General features: G+C 49.8%; 1 protein-coding gene across 2 annotated transcripts in view; it reads left to right on the top strand.

Moving 5' to 3' along the window:
• Positions 1 to 10,551: 10,551 nt before the first annotated feature.
• The window catches only part of efna4 (ephrin A4), a 57,402-nt gene continuing 47,507 nt past the window's right edge, over positions 10,552 to 20,446 (top strand). For both annotated transcript variants that reach the window (XM_072281698.1, XM_072281688.1), the window contains exon 1: positions 10,552 to 10,852. In XM_072281698.1, the coding sequence (XP_072137799.1) occupies positions 10,740 to 10,852 (113 nt within the window). In that variant the 5' untranslated portion in view covers positions 10,552 to 10,739. The remainder of the gene's footprint in view (positions 10,853 to 20,446) is intronic.

The raw sequence follows: 20,446 nt of genomic DNA, 5'->3' as shown, positions 1-20,446 counted from the left end.
TATTCTTGTCCGGTGACTGCTCCGTACTGCTTGTATAATTTGTCTCACAACTGAGGGTGGAGTAGTGACTGGTGTGTAGACCCCCTCCTCCCCCCAAGTCTACAGACAGAAGAGAGGGGATCGCCAGACAGAGGAATGACTTCGGAGACATATTCGGTCTGCCTCTCAGATTCTGATTCATTTATTTATCACGTGCACATCAAGAAACACTGAAATGTGTTGCTTGTGTCTGGGTCTAAGGCAGCGCTGGGGGCAGCCTGCAAGGGTCACCACACGTTCTGGCACTAACTTCAGTGTGGCCTCTCCCTCTCTCGCCCCCTCCCCTCTCTCTCTCGCCCCCTCCCCTCCCTCTCTCGCCCCCTCCCCTCCCTCTCTCGCCCCCTCCCCTCCCTCTCTCGCCCCCTCCCCTCCCTCTCACCCCTCCCTCCCTCTCACCCCCTCTCTCTATTCCTGTCCCACTCCGTCATCTCCCCCCTCTCCACCACCCCCTGTGCCTTCTCACTCCCTCTCGTTGTCATTCCCGATCTCCCTCTCTGTGTACTCTTGCTCTTTCTCTAGTTCAAGTTTGTTTTCATCTGACTCTACAACCAAATGAAACAAAACGCTCCCTCTTTCCCCCCCCCCCCCCCTGTGGGGGCAGAGCCCATAGTTCATGTGTAACCCGTGTAACCCACTTCCCTTACAATGTTTTGGGCATCACCCTGGTCTGTTTGAGGCCAGTACCTCATTAGATGGCTGGGGTGTCTGAGAGTTTGTATGATGTTCACTGGGAGCGAGTGCGTGTCTGTGAATGTTAATAAAATGCAGCTCCAGCAATTATTCTTAATAAAGAGCCCTTTCCAGTACCACCTGCTCAGTCTTGCCCGCGGAGAGTGAAAGGATGGACAACTGCATGTGCTGGGCTGGCCAGCCAGATGCTCATAGACACTATGTTTCAGACAGTGATGGACACAGACACCCTAACCAGGTCACCTTGTAAACATCGACTCTCTCCCTGGTACCCCCTGTAAACATTGACTCTCTCCCTGGTATCCCCCTGTAAATATCGACTCTCTCCTTGGTATCCCCCTGAAAATATCGACTCACTCCCTGGTAGCCCCCTGTAAATATCGACTCACTCCCTAGTACCCCCCTGTAAATACTGACACTCTCCCCGGGACCCCCTGTAAATACTGACTCTCTCCCCGGGACCCCTTGTAAATACTGACACTCTCCCCGGGACCCCCTGTAAATACTGACTCTCTTCCCGGGGCCCCCTGTAAATATCGACTCACTCCCCGGGACCCCCCTGTAAATACCGACTCACCCCTGGTACCCCCTGTAAATACTGACTCACTCCTTGGTACCCCCTGTAAATACCGACTCACTCCTTGGTACCCCCTGTAAATACTGACTCACTCCCTGGGACCCCCTGTAAATACTGACACACAACCCGGGGCCCCCTGTAAATACTGACTCACTCCCCGGGACCCCCTGTAAATATCGACTCACTCCCCGGGACCCCCCTGTAAATACCGACTCACCCCTGGTACCCCCTGTAAATATCGACTCACTCCTTGGTACCCCCCTGTAAATACTGACTGACTCACTCCCTGGGACCCCCTGTAAATACTGACTGACTCACTCCCTGGGACCCCCTGTAAATACTGACACACTCCCCGGGACCCCCTGTAAATATTGACTCACTCCCCGGGACCCCCTGTAAATACTGACTCTCTCTCTCCCTCCCTCCATCTCAGCAGCATCCCGGAGAGGAATAAACAGTCAATGTTTCAGGCTGATTGTTCCTCTGCATTTCCAGCATCTGCAGAAATTCTTGTGTCTCTTTCTCATTCCCTCTTTCCTCTGTCACTGTCTCTTATTGTGCCCACCTCTCTTTCACTCACTGCCTCCTTGCTCTCTTTCTCCCATTTTCATTCTCTCTTTCCAGCCAGTCTCTCACTCTGTCCATCTCTCTCCCACTCACACTCTTCCCCCTCTCTACCTCTCATCTCCTTTCTCTGCCTCTCACCCTCTCTCCCCCCACTCCCTCTCTCCTTTTTCTCCGCCTTCCCCTGCTTTGTCCTCCCCTGCACTTAATCTCCTCCCCTCTGGCCCTGTCCCCACCCTGGGGCCTGTAGATCCAAGCTCTGACCACCTTACCCGCTTCCCCTGGAGCCTCTGCTGAACGAGAGTCACTGGATCAGAGCTGGGTGACACCAAAGTTCAAAATGTTGGTAGTAAATTTATTATCAGAGTACATATACATCACCATATTCAAGCCTGACATTCATTTTCTGGCCAGCATACTCAATAATCCAAGAGCTATAATGGAATCAGTGAAAGACCACACATAATAATCAGTGTGTAGAAGGGAACAGACTGTACAAATACAAAAATAATAGCAATAAAAATAAACAATAAGTATTGAGAACATGAGCTGTCGCGTCCTTGAAAGTGAGTCCATAGGTTGTGGGGACAGGTGGGTGTTGGGTTGAGTGAAGTTATCCCTGCTGGTTCAAGGGTTTGAAGGTTGATGGGTAATAACTGTGCAGTTACTCAATTTCCCTTGGTATGTCTATGAACCTGGTGGTGTGGGATCTGAGGCTCCTGTGCCTTCTTCCTGATGGTGGATGCTGCCTTCCTGGGACAACGCTCCGGTAGATGTACTCATTGGAGAGGAGGACTGAGCCACACCCACGACCTTTTGTAGGGTTTTCCTTCCATTGGTGTTTCCATAGCGGGTCGTCCAGCTGCTGAGTTTGCAATGGACGAATTTTGATTGGGAAGAAGGGTCAGAGCCATCTCTATTTCCTGAGGAGACTGAGATCATTTAACATGTGCCGGACGATGCTGAGGATGTTCTACGAGTCTGTGGTGGCCAGTGTTATCATGTTTGCTGTTGTATGCTGGGGCAGCAGGCTGAGGGTAGCAGATACCAACAGAATCAACAAACTCATTTGTAAGGCCAGTGATGTTGTGGGGATGGAACCGGACTCTCGGGATGGAGGTGTCTGAAAAGAGGATACTGTCCAAGTTGCATGTCATCTTGGACAATGTCTCCCATCCACTACATAATGTACTGGTTGGGCACAGGAGTGCATTTAGCCAGAGACTCATTCCACCGAGATGCAGCACAGAGCGTCATAGGAAGTCATTCCTGCCTGTGGCCATCAAACTTTACAACTCCTCCCTTGGAGGGTCAGGCACCCTGAGCCAATAGGCTGGTCCTGGACTTACTCCCTGGCATAATTTACATATTACTATTTAACTATTTATGGTTCTATTACTATTTATTATTTATGGAGCAACTGTAACGAAAACCAATTTCCCCCGGGATCAATGAAGTATGACTATTGACCGGAAGGAGCCGACGCCGGGAGCCGGATTGCTCGCTGTCGTCGCACCAGCTCTGGCCACCAGGTGCCGCTGTGGTCCAGCAAATTGATAAGGTCCGGACTCGGTCGCGTTGTCTCTGGACCAGGATGTCAACATCTCGGAGGGTCCATCTGGGCTCGGTAGCGCAAGGAAAAACAGTAACAGTTGCAGAGAAAATGCGGTGCGGGCAGACTATAAGGTGTGAGGGTCACGACGAGGTAGAGTGTGAAGTCACACGCTGGAGGAACTCAGGAGGTCGGGCAGCATCCGTGGAAACAATCAGTCAACGTTTCGGGCCGGAACCCTTCGTCAGGACAGTGTGAAGTCAATAGACTATGTCTAGTGCTAGCGGTCTTATAACAGCGTGACAGAGGTGTCGAGCCTGGTGTTTCGCGCATTCAGGCTTTTGTATCTCCAGCCCAGTGGGAGGGGGGAGAAGAGAGTGTCCGGGTGGGTGGGGTCTTTGAGTATATTCACAAACGCGAGAAAGTAAACATCTTCGCAGGCCAGGCAGCATCCATGGAAAAGAGTCAACAGTCGACGTTTCGTGTCCTGCAGAAGGGTCTGGGCCCGAAACGTCGACTGTTTATTCTTTTCCATAGATGCTGCCTGGCCTCCTGAGTTCCTCTAGCACTGTGTGTGTGTGTGTGTGTGTGTGTGTGTGTGTTGCTTTGATTGTGTTGGCACCTTTACCGAGAGAGCGTGAAGTGTAGACGGAGCCCACAGGGGGAGGCTGGTTCCCGTGATGTGCTGATCTCGGCTTCGGGTGGTCACGGGCAGATCTGCTGCCTTAAAAAGCGGTGATGCACCCGGACAGGATACTTTCTGCGGTGTATCGGTAAATCTTGGTAAGGGTCAACGGGAACAAGCTAATTTATTTATATTAACCTCCTGAGGGAGAGGCGCTGGTGATCTTCCTTGGACCAGGACAGTGATGTTCTCAAACCCAAGGTGGGCCCGCAGACCGCTCGGTGGGCAGCGCCTCTCCCCTTCCTGAAGTCAATGACCAGCTCTGACACGGAGGGAGATCCGTCACTGGGCTGTCTGTCTGCTTCCTGTACCCCGGCCTATTGTTATCTGAGATACGGCCCATTAACACCTGCAAACTTGTAGGTGGATTCGCAGTCATGCGTGTACAGGGAGCAGATTCCGGGCCTTGTGGGGCCATCGGTACTTCAGTGAGAATCTGAATCAGGTTTATTATCACTGTCGGACAAATTGTTGTTTTGTGGCAGCAGGACTTTGCAATACATAAAAAGATAACGACTACAAGTTGCAATAAACGATGTGAAGAGTGCAGAACACTAGAGTGGGGTTCATGGGCCAGTCGGAAATCTGATGGTGGAGGGGAAGAGGCTAAAACGTTGAGTGTGTGTCTTCAGACTCCTCTACCTCCTCCCTGGTGGTAGTGAGAAGAGGGTATGTAGCAGATGGTGAGGGTCTTCAGTGATGGATGCTGCCTTCTCGAGGCACCGCCGTTTGAAGATGTTCGAGAGCCGCGCCTGCGATGGAACTGGCTGAGTCGACAACCTGGTGCAGCCTCTTGCGACCCTTTGCACTGGAGCTTAACACCAGGCAGTAATGCAACCGGTTAGAAAGCTCGCCACTGCACGTCTGCAGGGCTTTGCTACAGTTTTTGATGAGGTAGCAAATCTCAAAAGCTATCGCTCTCCGCTGGTCTTTGGATTCACTGGCTGCGTGGAGGGCTGGGGGGTGGGGGGCAGCTTGCTCTCCTGTGGAGAGCCTCACCTTCCCTCCCTCCAAATCTCCTCAAACTCCGAATGAAGTACATGTACAGCCACTGTTGTGTCTTCGTGATTACATCGATGTGCTGGGTCCCGTCCTGATGAACACTGGCTAAAGTCCGCGGATGCTCAGGACCAGCTGTGGTGATCGAAAGGATGAGGATGGACAAATTGGGCGGAAGAGACGGAATATTCAACTGGGAATTTAACGAGCGTCTGTTTAGACTCAAGTTCTGATTGTTTAAGTTGTGAAGTAATTACAATTCAGCGCTGAATTAGGAAGGAGGGGAGATCTATTAGACAAGGAAAATTTAATAAACAAAGAGGGCTAAATAGCATTCCGTCAGAGTGATAAATGAGAATTTCTTTTGGATGAGTCAGGCGAAGCATGTGTAATTGGCAAGTGCTTCAGTGTGAGCGAGTGAGGAAGGAATAGGTTGCAGTTCCAGCAACTGCCTATAGAGGGAGTTTCACTCTGTGTCTGACCCCGGGAGTGTGTGATGGGACGGTGTAGAGGGAGTTTCACTCTGTGTCTGACCCTGGGAGTGTGTGATGGGACGGTGTAGAGGGAGCTTCACTCTGTGTCTGACCCCGGGAGTGTATGATGGGACAGTGTAGAGGGAGCTTCACTCTGTGTCTGACCCCGGGAGTGTGTGATGGGACAGTGTAGAGGGAGCTTCACTCTGTGTCTGACCCCGGGAGTGTGTGATGGGACGGTGTCGAGGGAGTTTCACTCTGTGTCTGACCCCGGGAGTGTTTGATGGGACGGTGTAGAGGGAATTCACTCTGTATCTGACCCTTAGAAAGTTTAAGTGTGTAACCCACTCTCGGGGATCTTCTATTCTATATATAAACAGCCTAGAACCCCTAGATTAGATCCCAGTCTGCAGCCTAATCCCAGGGATCGGCTGTGCATATGTAAATGTCACCTCCACTGTGTCCCTTTGTGTGACTCCTTACAGCTGTGTTAATGAAAGACTAACAGGCAATTTCAGTCAGATCACTGGAGACGGCTGGTGAAATTGACAATTCAGAGTGTCGATAATTTCAATTTCTCTCCTGCTGCTGTTTCAGCCTCACTTCCTTCATATATCGACCTCAGACCGGCATCTGTCACTCCACTGTCTCTCGGGCCAGTGCACGGAATGCAGATCTCCTTGGAGAGTACAGCACCGACCCCGGGATGTTCCTGAATCTGTGTACCAGAGCAGAGAGTGCCTGAGAATGGATATCACCCTAACCACTTTATACAGGGATTGTACACTGATACACAGGCACACTACAGACAGGCAGACAGGCAGACATATAATCGTACGCACACAGTACAAGCAGATATACTGGGTGTGCAGGAACAGACACTGGGACACATATACACACACTCACACACCACACACTGACACACACACACACACACGTACGTTAGTGATGACAGCTATGAAACCCTTCCTGAGATACCACTTGGATCCGCTCCAATTTCTGTGCTGGCTCAACAGGCCCACAGCGGATGATATTTCATTGGGTCTTCACACAATCCTTGGACATCCGGACAGCTAAGATGCTTTATCAACAACTGTTCAGCATTCAATAATATCAGCCCCACAAAACTGATCAATAAGCTTCAAGACCTTGTGTCAATATCCCGTTGTGCAAATGGATCCTGGATTTCCTCACTTGCGGACCCCAGTCAGTTTGGATTGGCAAAATCATCTCCTCCACGATCTCCATCAGCACAGGAGCACCACAAGGCTGCGTGCCTAGCCCCCTGCTCTACTCACTTTACACTATCAGAGTGTGGCTGAGCACAGCTCCAACGCCATGTTCAAATTCACTGACAACACCACTGTTGTCAGTCCAATCAAAGGTGGTGATGAATCAGCCAATAGGAGGGAGACTGAAAATCTGATTGAGTGGTGCCACAATAACAATCTCTCACTCAATGTCAGCAAGACCAAAGAGCTAGTTATTAACAACCCCTGTTTCCATCCAGGGGGTCAGTGTGGACATGGTGGAGGATTACAAATACCTGGGGATACGAATTGACAATAAACTGGACTGGTCAAAGAACACTGAGGCTGTCTACAAGAAGGGTCAGAGCCGTCTCTATTTCCTGAGGAGACTGAGGTCCTTTAACATCTGCCGGACGATGCTGAGGATGTTCTACGAGTCTGTGGTGGCCAGTGCGATCATGTTTGCTGTTGTGTGCTGGGGCAGCAGGCTGAGGGTAGCAGACACCAACAGAATCAACAAACTCATTCGTAAGGCCAGTGATGTTGTGGAGATGGAACTGAACTCTCTCACGGTGGTGTCTGAAAAGAGGATGCTGTCTAAGTTGCATGCCATCTTGGACAATGTCTCCCATCCACTACATAATGTACTGGTTGGGCACAGGAGTACATTCAGCCAGAGACTCATTCCTCCGAGATGCAGCACAGAGCGTCATAGGAAGTCATTCCTGCCTGTGGCCATCAAACTTTACAACTTCTCCCTTGGAGGGTCGGACACCTTGAGCCAATAGGCTGGTCCTGGACTTATTTCCTAGTATAATTTACATGTTACTATTTAATTATTTATGGTGAAACTGTAACGAAAACCAATTTCCCCCGGGATCAATAAAGTATGACTATGACTATGAAAACCGGGGGTCCCTTAGCCAGTCCTCATTGGGGGATCAGAGGGTCAGAAACTTTAAATTTCTCAGTGTTATCATTTCAGGGGCTCTGTCCCGGGCCCGGCACGTATGAAGAAAGCACAGCAGTTGCACCACTTCCTTAAATGTTTGTGAAGATTCAGCATGACATCTAAAACTTTGACAAACTTCTATCGATGTGTGGTGGAGAGTATTTTGACTGGCTGCATCACAGCCTGGTATGGAAACACCAAAGCCCTTCAATGGAAAATCCTACAAAACAGTGGATTCAGCTCAGTCTATCACGGTTAAAGTCCTCCCCATCATTGAGCACATCTACATGGAGTTCTGTCACAGAAAAGCAGCATCCAACATCCGGGACCCCCACCAACCAGGACATGCTCTCCTCTCATTGCTGCCATCGGGAAGGTACAGGAGCCTCAGGATTCACACCACCAGGTTCAGAAACAGTTATTACCCCTCAGTCATCAGGCTCTCGAACCAAAGGGAATAACTGCACTCATCTTCACTTGCCCCATCATCGAAATGTTCCCACAACCCAAGGGCTCACTTTCAATGTAAACACGAGGAATTCTGCAGATGCTGGAAATTCAAGCAACACACATCAGAGTAGCTGGTGAACGCAGCAGGCCAGGCAGCATCTCTAGGACAAGGTACAGTCGACGTTTCAGGCCCAGACCCTTCATCTTTATCACTTTCAATGACTTTTTATCTCATGTTCTTGATACTTATTGCTTATTTGTTTAAAATTATTAACATTTCTTTCTTTCTTTTTGTATTTGCAGTTTGTTGTCTTTTGCACGCTGGTTGTCCGCCCTGTAGCTGCAGTCTCTCACCAAATCTATAATGTCACTGGGTTTATTGAGTACAGGCAGAACAAAGCGAGTGTCAGGGTTGTATGGAGTAACTCTGATAATAAATTTACTTGAAACCCTGAACACAAAATGTGTACAGGAATTGGCGGTTAGATAAGCACACACTGACATGACAGACAGACAGACAGGCAGGCAGACACACCAGACAGGCGCACTGCACACAGGCACACACACAAGCACATGACAGGCAGATACACTACAGTCAGAGACACTGGGTGTGCACAGGAATAGACACTAGGACACACACACACACGCGCGCGCACGCAGAGTGAAGTCTCCACCTCTCCACAGGACTGCTGGTGCTCTGACGTGTCTCCCCCTCCCCCCGGGATGTCAGTGCCATTGCCCTGGGCACTGAAGATTGAGGCTGCGGTATGGGGATACATTCCATCGAAATTACAGCCCAGGAGATCCAGCTGATATGGAAGTAAATAAGTCGGAGCACGTTGTCCGGAGCAGTACCTCACACGGTTACCCTGGCAACCCAGAGTGTGCCAAGTCCAGTCCGCAACAACTGGGAGGCTTCACTTCAGCTCAAAGGCCTAACTGAGCCTCACCTCCTCCTGCCTCCCCACTCTCCATCCTGCACCCCACCGGGGTTACCAATCAGCATCGGGGCCCCAGGCTGCAGAAGCCTCCGCGGCACACAGCGGGATCTCATTCAGCAGACGGGAAGCCGAGATGGGTTTCCTGGGGCCTGGACTTGCTCTGAGCCTCCTGTTTCCCGTGAGGGAGCCCAGCCCCACCAGGGAAGCTATCTTTCGGGGTCAAACCTCATCTAGTGGGATGTGTGGCCCTGTTGGACTTCTGGGGTGTGGTGGGCCACTGTTTTGCCATCCTCTCGTTATCCATGACCCTGGAGTCTTACCCACCTCTGCTGGATAAGGTAATGTGTCCTTCCTTACCCCCCTCCAACCTTAATTCCTTACAAACCCTCACTCTGTTCATCAACAAAGGCTCCTCCATCACCCCCTCATGATTTTCAAAGTGAGAATGTATACAGTATACAACCTTACTCTTCGCAGACATCCTCAAAACAACAAAACCCCAAAGAATGGATGATAAACGTCAGAACCCCAAAGCCCCCCCAAGCAGCAGCATCAACCACCCCCCCACTTGCGCCAGAAGCTCCAACACCCCCCACCATGAAACCAATAGCGAAAGCCCCCAAAAGAGATCTTGATCTAGAGTCCTTCAGAAAGTACAGTGATCTGACCACCCCGTCTCAACCTCCTCCTCATTCTCCCCTTCCCCCTTCCCTCCCCACTCCACTTCCCCTCACCCTCATTCCTCTCCGTTCTTTCCCTGTCTGTCTCTCCATCTCTCCCTCTCCTTTTACTCCACATTGTCACTCTCCTCTCTCTGCTTTTTCTGTCCCTCTCTTTTCCCAACTCTCTCCTCTCCTTCCTTCTCTCCATTCTCTCCCCCTTTTTTGCCCCAACTCTCCCCTCTCTTTCTCTCCCCTTCTTTTCCTTCTCTCTTTCCATCCTCCTCTATCTCTCCCCCTCTTCCTTTCTCTCTCCTCCTCCCTCTTTCTTTACCTTCTGTCTCTCCTACCATCTTCTCAATCTCTCCACTTTCTCTCTCTCCCTTTTCAGCCCTCTCCCTTCCATTCTCTCTCTTTATTGCTGCCTCACTATCTCTCTTTCCCTCTCAGCCCCACCACAAGCGACAGGTCGGGCAAACTCCGGCTCTGGGTCACCTGGACCTCATCCAACCGCCTCTCACCCCTCTCCCAATCTCCTCAAGCTACCGGCTGGCCCGTGGGATTTCCCCTGGGAATCTTAGAAACCAAGGAGCTTTCAAAAATCAGTTACACAACGCAAACAATTAAGTACAAAGCAAAAATACACAAAAAAAACCGCATCGCCCCTTTAAGACAAGATGAAATTCATTGCGATTTTAATTGCCTGCGTGCACACACACACACACACACACACACACACACACACACACACACAAGCAAAAGGTTTAAAGTTACACATATCTGGGGCGTGTCTTCAAGAGTTAAAAAAAAGTACAAACATCCAAGTTTAGCGTCTAGCTGTGATTGAGTGTGGCAGAGGGAGGAAGAGAGAGAGGAAAAGGCCAGAGAAACGGAGAAAAATTGCAGATATGCATTGCGATTTGTTCTTACAACGTGCGCTGTGGCTTTACACATTGCTGCAGGAAATGGGCAAGGTTTTATCAGCAAGGCACGCCGTATACTGGAACAGCACAAATCGAAGGTAAAATGGAACAAAGTCTCTCACTCGCTCGGCACTTCCTTCCCGAGAAAACTTTGGAAGTTCTTGTGTAATGTTGTAAACGATTTAGCAGCAATATGGTTAAAAGGATCAACACAAAGTTGGCTTAAAAGTTTGAGCAGAAATTTGTTTTTTTTAAAAAACTTAGCAGAAAGTTGGTTAAAAAGTTTACAAACTTTCTTTTTAAACAGTTCTGCAGAAAGCTGGTTAAAAAATCGAAGAGAGATTTGGTTAAAAAGTTTAAAAAGAAAGTTGGTTAAAAAGAAAGTTTGTAAACAGTTCTGCAGAAAGCTGGTTAGCCAGGGTTAGTAACACAGCTTTACTTTCTGCAAGTTTTACCATGGAACAGATGATACCTCCTTGCTTACTTTACATTTCTTCAAATATTTAGACACTTGCCTAGAAGGAAATGTGTGGAAAATTATATCAAGGCGTGTGTCGTCTTGCAGATTTGGAAGTCTCGAAGTGAACCGCCTAGTTTGCAGTTTCAGGCTATTGTTCAGTGAGGCACTTGAGATATTTACACCTTTGTGCTCTTGTTGGGTTAAGTAAATATTGTTCTTGTCCGTGCCTTGACTCACATTTGTTCAAAGGCAGTTTTAATGTGGTTTAATTCAGGCAAGGGTTGGTGCTGTTAAAGGGACAGTGTCTGTTGGTAACTGACTGCATTTAATATAAAGGGACTGATTGTTGTTTACACGCGGTTGTCAAATGGCGGTGGTTGTGGTCTTTGGGAAGCAACGTTCCACTGCGGTCGGAGCCAAATCCCACCACAGACGGAGCAGATCAAAGATCCGCCACGACCCAAATCCAACTGGCGATGTGAGGGTGCTGTTGAAACAGGTTCATTATCCCTGACATATGTTGTGAAATATGTCGCTTTGAGGCAGCAGTGCAGAGCAATACATAAAATGTACTATAAATTACAGAATTTATGTACCTAATAAAGTGGCCACTGAGTGTGTGTGCTCTTGGCTTTTGCTGCTGTACCCGTCAACATGTGTATTCAGAGATGGTCTTTCTGCACACCACCGCTGTAACCCGCGGCTACCTGAGGAACTCTCACCTTCCTGTCAGCTTGGGCCAGTCTGGCCGTTCTCCTCCGACCCCTCTCATTCCCGAATATTTTCACCCACAGAACTGCTCTCACTGGATGTGTCTTTTCACACCGTTCTCTGTAAACTCTAGAAACTTGTGTGTGAAAATCCCAGGAGATCAGCAGTTACTGAGATACTCAAACCACCCTGATGGGTTTGTCCTTTAACATCTGCCGGACGATGCTGAGGATGTTCTACGAGTCTGTGGTGGCCAGTGCGATCATGTTTGCTGTTGTGTGCTGGGGCAGCAGGCTGAGGGTAGCAGACACCAACAGAATCAACAAACTCATTCGTAAGGCCAGTGATGTTGTGGGGATGGAACTGGACTCTCTGACGGTGGTGTCTGAAAAGAGGATGCTGTCCAAGTTGCATGCCATCTTGGACAATGTCTCCCATCCACTACATAATGTACTGGGTGGGCACAGGAGTACATTCAGCCAGAGACTCATTCCACCGAGATGCAACACAGAGCGTCATAGGAAGTCATTCCTGCCTGTGGCCATCAAACTTTACAACTCCTCCCTTGAAGGGTCGGACACCCTGAGCCAATAGGCTGGTCCTGGACTTATTTCCTGGCATAATTTACATATTACTATTTAACCATTTATGGTGCAACTGTAGCAAAAACCAGTTTCCCTGGGGATCAATAAAGTATGACTATGACTAACACTGGGGTATGGTACTGGTGGGGACGGGTCTGTCACTGTGTGACACCGGGGTACAGTACCGGTGGGGACGAGTCTGTCACTGTATAACTCTGGGGTACGGTACCGGTGGGGACGGGTCTGTCACTATAACACTGGGCTTCGGTACCGGTGGGGACGGGTCTGTCACTGTATGACACCGGGGTACAGTACAGGTGGGGACGGGTCTGTCGCTGTATAACACTGGGGTACAGTACCGGTGGGGACGGGTCTGTCACTGTATAACACCGGGGTACAGTACCGGTGGGGACGGGTCTGTCACTGTATAACACTGAGGTACAGTACCGGTGGGGACGGGTCTGTCACTGTATAACACCGGGGTACAGTACCGGTGGGGACAGGTCTGTCACTGTATAACACCGGGGTACGGTACCGGTGGGGACGGGTCTGTCACTGTATAACACTGGGGTACAGTACCGGTGGGGACGGGTCTGTCACTGTATAACACCGGGGTACAGTACCGGTGGGGACGGGTCTGTCACTGTATAACACGGGGTACAGTGCAGTACCCCCCCTTCTCATCCCCCTCTCTGTGCTCTTTCCCTCTCTCTCCTACTCCTCCACCCCTCTCTCCCATCCCTATTGCCCTCAGCCTTCAGTCAGTGATGGGCTCCCCTGTGGCTGGCTCTGAGGCTCCGAGGCTCGACAGGAAAGGGGAAAGTCAGTCAGTGCAGTGCTTATTGGGAGATTGTAGTCGTACCATTCGTCAGGGGGAGAGACGGGAGATTCTGTGACCGCAAAAGACACAGCGGGGTGGGGTGTTGTCTCCTGGGTGCCAGGGTCCATGATGTATCGGAGTAGCTGCAGGATATTCTCAAAGGGGAGGGAGAACAGCCAGAGGTTGTGGTGTATATTGACACCAATGCCATAGGCAGAACAGGGGGAGAGGTCCTTCACAGTGAGTATATAGAGTTAGAAAAGGGGCTGAAGAGAAAGATCTCCAAGGTTGTAATCTCCAGATTACCCCTGTGCCACAGGCCAGTGCAGGTAGGAAGGGGGTGATAACGCAGATGAATGAGTGGCTGCAGAGATGACACGGGGCAGGGTTTCAAATTCCTGGATCACTGGAACTTTTTCTGGGGAAGGGGTGAGCTGTACAAGAGGGACAGGTTGCACCTGAACTGGAGGGGGAACCAATACCCTGGCTGTGAAGTTTGCTGATGCTACTCTGGAGAGTTTAAACTAGTTTTGCAAGGGGTTGGGAACTGGAGTAAGGGAAGTACTGGAGCAGAAGGTTGATGACAGAAAAAGTATTGAAAGGCCAAATTGAAATAACAGGTATGATGGGTTGGGAATGTGCATTTTAATGCTGGGAGTATTATGGGTAAGGGTGATGAACTTAGAGCATGGATCAGTATGTGGAACTATGATGTTGTGGCCATTATTGAAACCTGGTTGAGAGAGAGACCAGAATGAGTGTTTAATGTACCATGTGTTTGAAGATTTAGAAAAGATGGAGAAAAAGGTAGAAGAGGGGAGGGAGTTGCACTGCTAATCAAGGACAATATGACAGCGACACTCAGGGGGGAGTCAGACACCAAGTCCATTTGGGTGGAACTCAGGAATAGGAAGAGTGCAATCACACTGATGGGATTGGACTGCAGACCCCCTAATATCCACCAGGACATTGAGGAACAGATGTGTAATCAGATTAAGGGAATATGAAAAAATAATATGAGTTTATGTCATGGGGAATTGCAACTTCCCAAATACAAAATGAGTCCTTCTAAGTGAAGGAGGTTTGGATGGGGTGGAGTTTGTAAAGTGTTTCCAGGAAGGGTGTGGATGGTGCATTGAGAGGAGGGGCTGTTCTGGGTCTGCTGCTGGGTAATGAGCCTGGCCAGGTGAATGAACTTTCAGTTAGGACCACAACTCCTTGACCTTCAGGATAGCTATAAAGATGGTATGGTCCTTGTGGGAGAGTATTAAATTGGAGTAGGGCAACTAGGCAGGGACTATGAAGTGATAATTGGGAACACTTTTTTTCTGGCAAGTCCACATCAGACGTGTGGAGGGTGTTTAAAGATCAATTGCACAGGGTACGGGAAAGGTATGTTCCTGTTAGAAGGAAGGATGGGGATGGAAAGAGAAGAGAACCTTGGATGTCCAGAGAGGGGATGAATTTAGTCAAGAAGAAAAAGGAAAAATGTGTAAAGCTTCGGAAGTCAGGATCAAACAAAGTACACAAGGAGTGAAAAGAAGCCAGAAGAGAACTAAAGGGAATTAGGAAAACCAGAAGGGGCCATGAGACAAACAAGAGAAAATCCGCAGATGCTGGAAATCCGAGCAACAACACAAAATGCTGGAGCAGCTCAGCAGGCCAGGCAGCATCTATGGAAAAGAGTACAGTTGACATTTTGGCCCGAAACCCTTTGGCAGAATTGGAGGAAAAAAAAAGAGTAGATTTAAAAGATGTGGGGAGGGGAGAGAGAAACGCCAGGTGATAGGTGAAACCAGAGGGTGGGGGGATGAAGTGAAGAGCTGGGAAGTTGATTGGTGAAAGGGAGAGAAGGCCGTGGAAGAAAGAAAAGGGGGGAGGAGCACCAGAGGGAGACAATGGGCGGGCAAGGAGATAAGGTGAGAGAGGGACAAGGCATGGGGAATGGAGCAGGGGGCAGGGGGGAGGCATTACCAGAAGTTCGAGAAATCGATGTTCATGCCATCAGGTTGGATGCTACCCAAACGGAATACAAGTTCTTGCTCCTCCAACCTAAGTTTGGCCTTATCCCAAAAGTGGAGGAGGCCTTGGATGGACAAATGGGAATGGGAGGTGGAATTAGAATGGGTGGCCACTGGGAGATCTGGCTTGTGGCGGACGAAGTGTAGATGCTCAGGGATGCCTGGTGTGGTGCTGGAGGCAAATGCATTAGAGGCTTTTAAGAGACGTTTGAATAGGCACATGGATGTGAGGAAGATGGAGGGATATGGACATTGTGTAGGTAGGAGGGGTTTGTGTTTGGGTGTTTTGATTTGCTTTTCAGCTGGTTCAGCACAACACTGTGCGCCGAATGGCCTGTTTCTGTGCTATACTATTTTAAGTTCCTCTGTCCCCTCTCTCACTCACCCTAGCCCTTCCCCCATCATTCATCTCCCTTTCCCTCACCCCCTACTCCCTGGGCCCCCCACTCCCCACCACCCCACTCTCTACACCACCTCTCACCTCCCCCACTCCACGCACCCCCTCTCTTCTCACTCCCTACCCCTTCCCCACCCATCTGTCAGAATGGGCAGGATCACATCCTGCCCTGATTAAATTGTTGTCGATGAATCCCTGCTTCAGAGCGAGACATCGATTTCTATTCCACCTGGCCGGACGCTCATTGATTGGCTCTCCCGCCGAGCTGGATTAGTAACGATCTGCTCCATGAGGAGGGAAGCAGTAATCGAGAGAACAGAAGATAGCGCGATGTCAGAGAGACACTCACATTAAAGCCTTCAAAGTGGTGGCAGCATATGTCCTGACATTGTTGTTTCTGTGTGTTGCACCCAGAGATCCCTGAACATAGAGTGAAGCTCCCTCCACACCGTCCCATCACACACTCCCGGGCTCAGACACAGAGTGAAACTCCCTCTACACTGTCCCATCACACACTCCCGGGGTCAGACACAGAGTGAAGCTCCCTCCACACCGTCCCATCACACACTCCCGGGGTCAGACACAGAGTGAAGCTCCCTCCACACCGTCCCATCACACACTCCCGGGGTCAGACACAGAGTGAAACTCCCTCTACACCGTCCCATCACACACTGCCAGGGTCAGACACAGAGTGAAACTCCGTCTACACCGTCCCATCACACACTCCCGGGCTCAGACACAGAGTGAAACTCCCTCTACACCGTCCCATCACACACTCCCGGGGTCAGACACAGAGTGAAACTCCCTCTACACTGTCCCATCACACACTCCCGGGGTCAGGCACTGAGTGAAACTCCCTCTACACTGTCCCATCACACACTCCCAGGGTCAGACACAGAGTGAAACTCCCTCTACACTGTCCCATCACACACTCCCGGGGTCAGACACAGAGTGAAACTCCCTCTACACTGTCCCATCACACACTCCCGGGGTCAGACACAGAGTGAAGCTCCCTCCACACCGTCCCATCACACACTCCCGGGGTCAGACACAGAGTGAAACTCCGTCTACATCGTCCCATCACACACTCCCGGGGTCAGACACAGAGTGAAACTCCCTCTACACTGTCCCATCACACACTCCCGGGGTCAGACACAGAGTGAAGCTCCCTCCACACCGTCCCATCACACACTCCCGGGGTCAGACACAGAGTGAAACTCCCTCTACACCGTCCCATCACACACTGCCAGGGTCAGACACAGAGTGAAACTCCGTCTACACCGTCCCATCACACACTCCCGGGCTCAGACACAGAGTGAAACTCCCTCCACACCGTCCCATCACACACTCCCGGGGTCAGACACAGAGTGAAACTCCCTCCACACCGTCCCATCACACACTCCCGGGGTCAGACACAGAGTGAAGCTCCCTCCACACCGTCCCATCACACACTCCCGGGATCAGACACAGAGTGCAACTCCCTCCACACCGTCCCATCACACACTCCCGGGATCAGACACAGAGTGAAACTCCCTCTACACTGTCCCATCCCACACTCCCGGGGTCAGACACAGAGTGAAGCTCCCTCTACACTGTCCCATCACACACTACGATGAATATTCGCTGTCCAGAGCCTAGAGGCTGTTTTTGTCTGGCTCAGCTTTTTAACACAACAGTTATCTCTTTCGGGGATCAGGAATATTTTTGAATAAGTTAATCTTCCAGCCAATATTCTGTGTTTAACTTCCTGTTGTCAACAAGAACCAGTGTTGAGTTCTTGTTGTAAATTGCAAGCAATAATCAGTCTGGAGTTAATTGGACAGCTTTGCCAAGGAAGAGCACTGTCTATGGAGCAGTCTGTAGAGGGCTGATAGCTCAAGTGATGCGTGTAAGGGAATGGGGTTCTGTTAATTGGGCCTGCATCAAACCAGGCAACTTGAGCAACGTTACTGAGGAGGATACTATCATTTCACACAGCAAGTAGCTGATGGATCAATAGTTGGGAGATTTGTGTACTCTGAGAGTCAGCTATCACAACATGAATTTTGTGTGTCTGGAATCTCTGTCCCCAGAAGCTTTTAGACCATCTCCGTGAAGTCAGCAAGTAGTGGGGAAAAAAGTCGTCATAAATGTCAGAGAGCAGTCAGGCTTATTAGGAATAGTCAAGTAACAGTAAGAAGAATGACAGAAAGAAGGGATAATCCATTTTTATTGTCTTCAATTTTTGTGATGGACAACCCAGTCATCCGTAACTCATTTCTTAGCTTGCAGGAATTGTACCTGTGGTTTGGAAATCTGTTGTAATCTGGAAAACTTTTATGAAATAGAAATCCTCTGAGTTTTAAAGGTGTTTAAATTTAGATAAAATTCTTAAAACATGTATCACTAAATGTAATAGGATTGTGTTTAAACTACATTGCTGTTGGAAGTATCTCCTCCTTGGTAGAGAAGGGGGACCCACCACTCAGACAGTGAGAATTGGCAGATAAACTCACTGCGGAGGATAAGCAGGGAAGTGATCTAGCCTTTGAAGAGTAGGTGGCTACAGTGTAACCTGCCTTTAGTGAGGGGACTGATAGCTGTCGAAATCAGAAAGGGTTTAAGATCTTCATCTGAGTTCAGAACTTCACAGGCCACAAACCCAACACACACAAAATGCTGGTGAACGCAGCAGGCCAGGCAGCATCTCTAGGAAGAGGTACAGTCGACGTTTCGAGCCGAGACCCTTCGTCAGAACTGACTGAAAGAAGCTATCGGAATATCCCTGGGGTTAGACACAGAGTGAAGCTTGCTAGAGTTATAGAGGTTTACAACCATTCCCATTTCATTCATCTCCCCCCCTCCCATTCACACCCGCTCACCCCACATTCTCCCCTTTACCCACATTAGGGGTGTAGAATTTCAGCAGCCAGTTAGCCCCCAACCCAGATTCTGCATGTGGTTCAGAAGTAGAAGGGAACTAGCTTACCTAGGGGAGACACACAGTGCACAGAGTGCTGGAGGTCAGGATTGAATCTGTGTCTCTGGGCTGGGTGGTATTATTTGGAGTACCGTCTTCAGTTCTGGTCACCTCATTACAGGAAGGATATGAGTGCAGAGGAGATTCACCAGGATTAGATTAGATTATGAGGACACGCAGTCCTCTTTTATTGTCATTTAGTAATGCATGCATTAAGAAATGATACAATATTTCCTCCGGTGTGATATCACAAAACACAAGACTGGAAAAAATTAACAAAACCATATAATTATAACATACAGTTACAACAGTGCAACAATACCATAACTTGATGAAGAAGTCCATGAGCACAGTAAAAAGTTCAAAGTCTCTCAAATGTCCCACATCTCACGCAGACGGGAGAAGGAAGAAAAACTCTCCCTGCCATGCCCGACCACAATCCGTCTCTGAGTCATCCGAAAACTTCGAGCCTCCGATCAGCTCTCCGACACCGAGTACTGAGCGCCACCTCTGTCCGATCGATTCGACCTCAATCTCGGCCGCCAACAGCAGGCAAGGCCGGGGACTTTGAGGCCTTCCCTCCGGAAGATTCCCAACCGCGCAGTAACGACAGCAGCGAATGGGCGTTTCAGAAATTTCTCCAGATGTTCCTCTGTGTTTTCACGTCCATTCTCCATCAAATCAGAATTGTCCACGGCTCCTATTTAACGGATACGATATCATTTTTCACCAGAGGGCTGCGCACGCGCGGTGTGCTGCTCTCTCTCTCCTCCCACCGATGCTGCTTGGGTTAGAGAGCATATCTTATTGAGGGTAGACCGAGCAGGCTAGGGCTCTTCTCTTTGAAGTGAAGGAGGATCAGAGGCGACTTGATGAAGGTGTACAAGATAGTAGGAGGCAGCGCTGTTTTCCCAGGGCAGAAAAGGCTCACGTGAGAGGGCAGAATTTTAAGGTGACCTGAGGAAAGTATAGGGAGGATGTCAGAGACGGTTTGTTTTTACACTGAGACAGAGGCTTTAGAGACATCTGAGAGACTCTGAGATAAGCACACGATAAAAGACAGATGGAGAGGGCTATGTGGGAGGGACGGATTGATCTTGGACTTGGTTAAAGGGTCAGCACAACACCGTGGCCTGAAGGGCCTGTACTGTGTAGTACTGTTCTATGTTCTATGCCCACTGTGTTGCCCTTACCCTGAAGTCAGGGGAGAAGTTCTACTTGTGACGAGCCAGTCAGCCGAGGCCCTTCCTGTTCCAAAGCAGCGATGGATTTGAGGGATCCAGTCCCCGGGAATGGCCGGCGGGTGCTGGGAGCTCGGAATTCTCTCTTCCCCGGCATCGTGCCTCCACACGTGCGTTGAACAGATATAACTCCAACACTTAATTGTGCTTTGATCGGATTAGCCCCGTGGATTAGTCGTCATGCTGGGATGAAGCATGTTGATTTAATTAGTGGCTCACAGCAGCCTCGAATGCTGACATAAATCGCACCGGGCTGCTCTTGTTTGCCTGCAGTGGGGTCAGGGAGAGGCGGGCGCCGGGATCTAGAGTCAGGGTCGCGTCAGTGTCTGTCCCATCCCTGCCCCTCAAGCCTCGCCCGTGCCAATGCCCCCTCCCGTCACCAAATCCGCCAAAGGTAGCGTAGCGGTCGGTATGCTTGGGGTTTTGCGGAATTTGGCGTTCAGTTTCTGTCAGGACTCTCTGTACGTCCTCCTGTGGGAGCTGTGGGTTTGCCCCTGGG

This window comes from Mobula birostris, chromosome 2, assembly GCF_030028105.1.
Source record: "Mobula birostris isolate sMobBir1 chromosome 2, sMobBir1.hap1, whole genome shotgun sequence".
Taxonomy (NCBI): domain Eukaryota; kingdom Metazoa; phylum Chordata; class Chondrichthyes; order Myliobatiformes; family Myliobatidae; genus Mobula; species Mobula birostris.
Note: the sequence above shows the minus strand (reverse complement) of the source record. Positions and strands in the feature narration are given on the sequence as shown.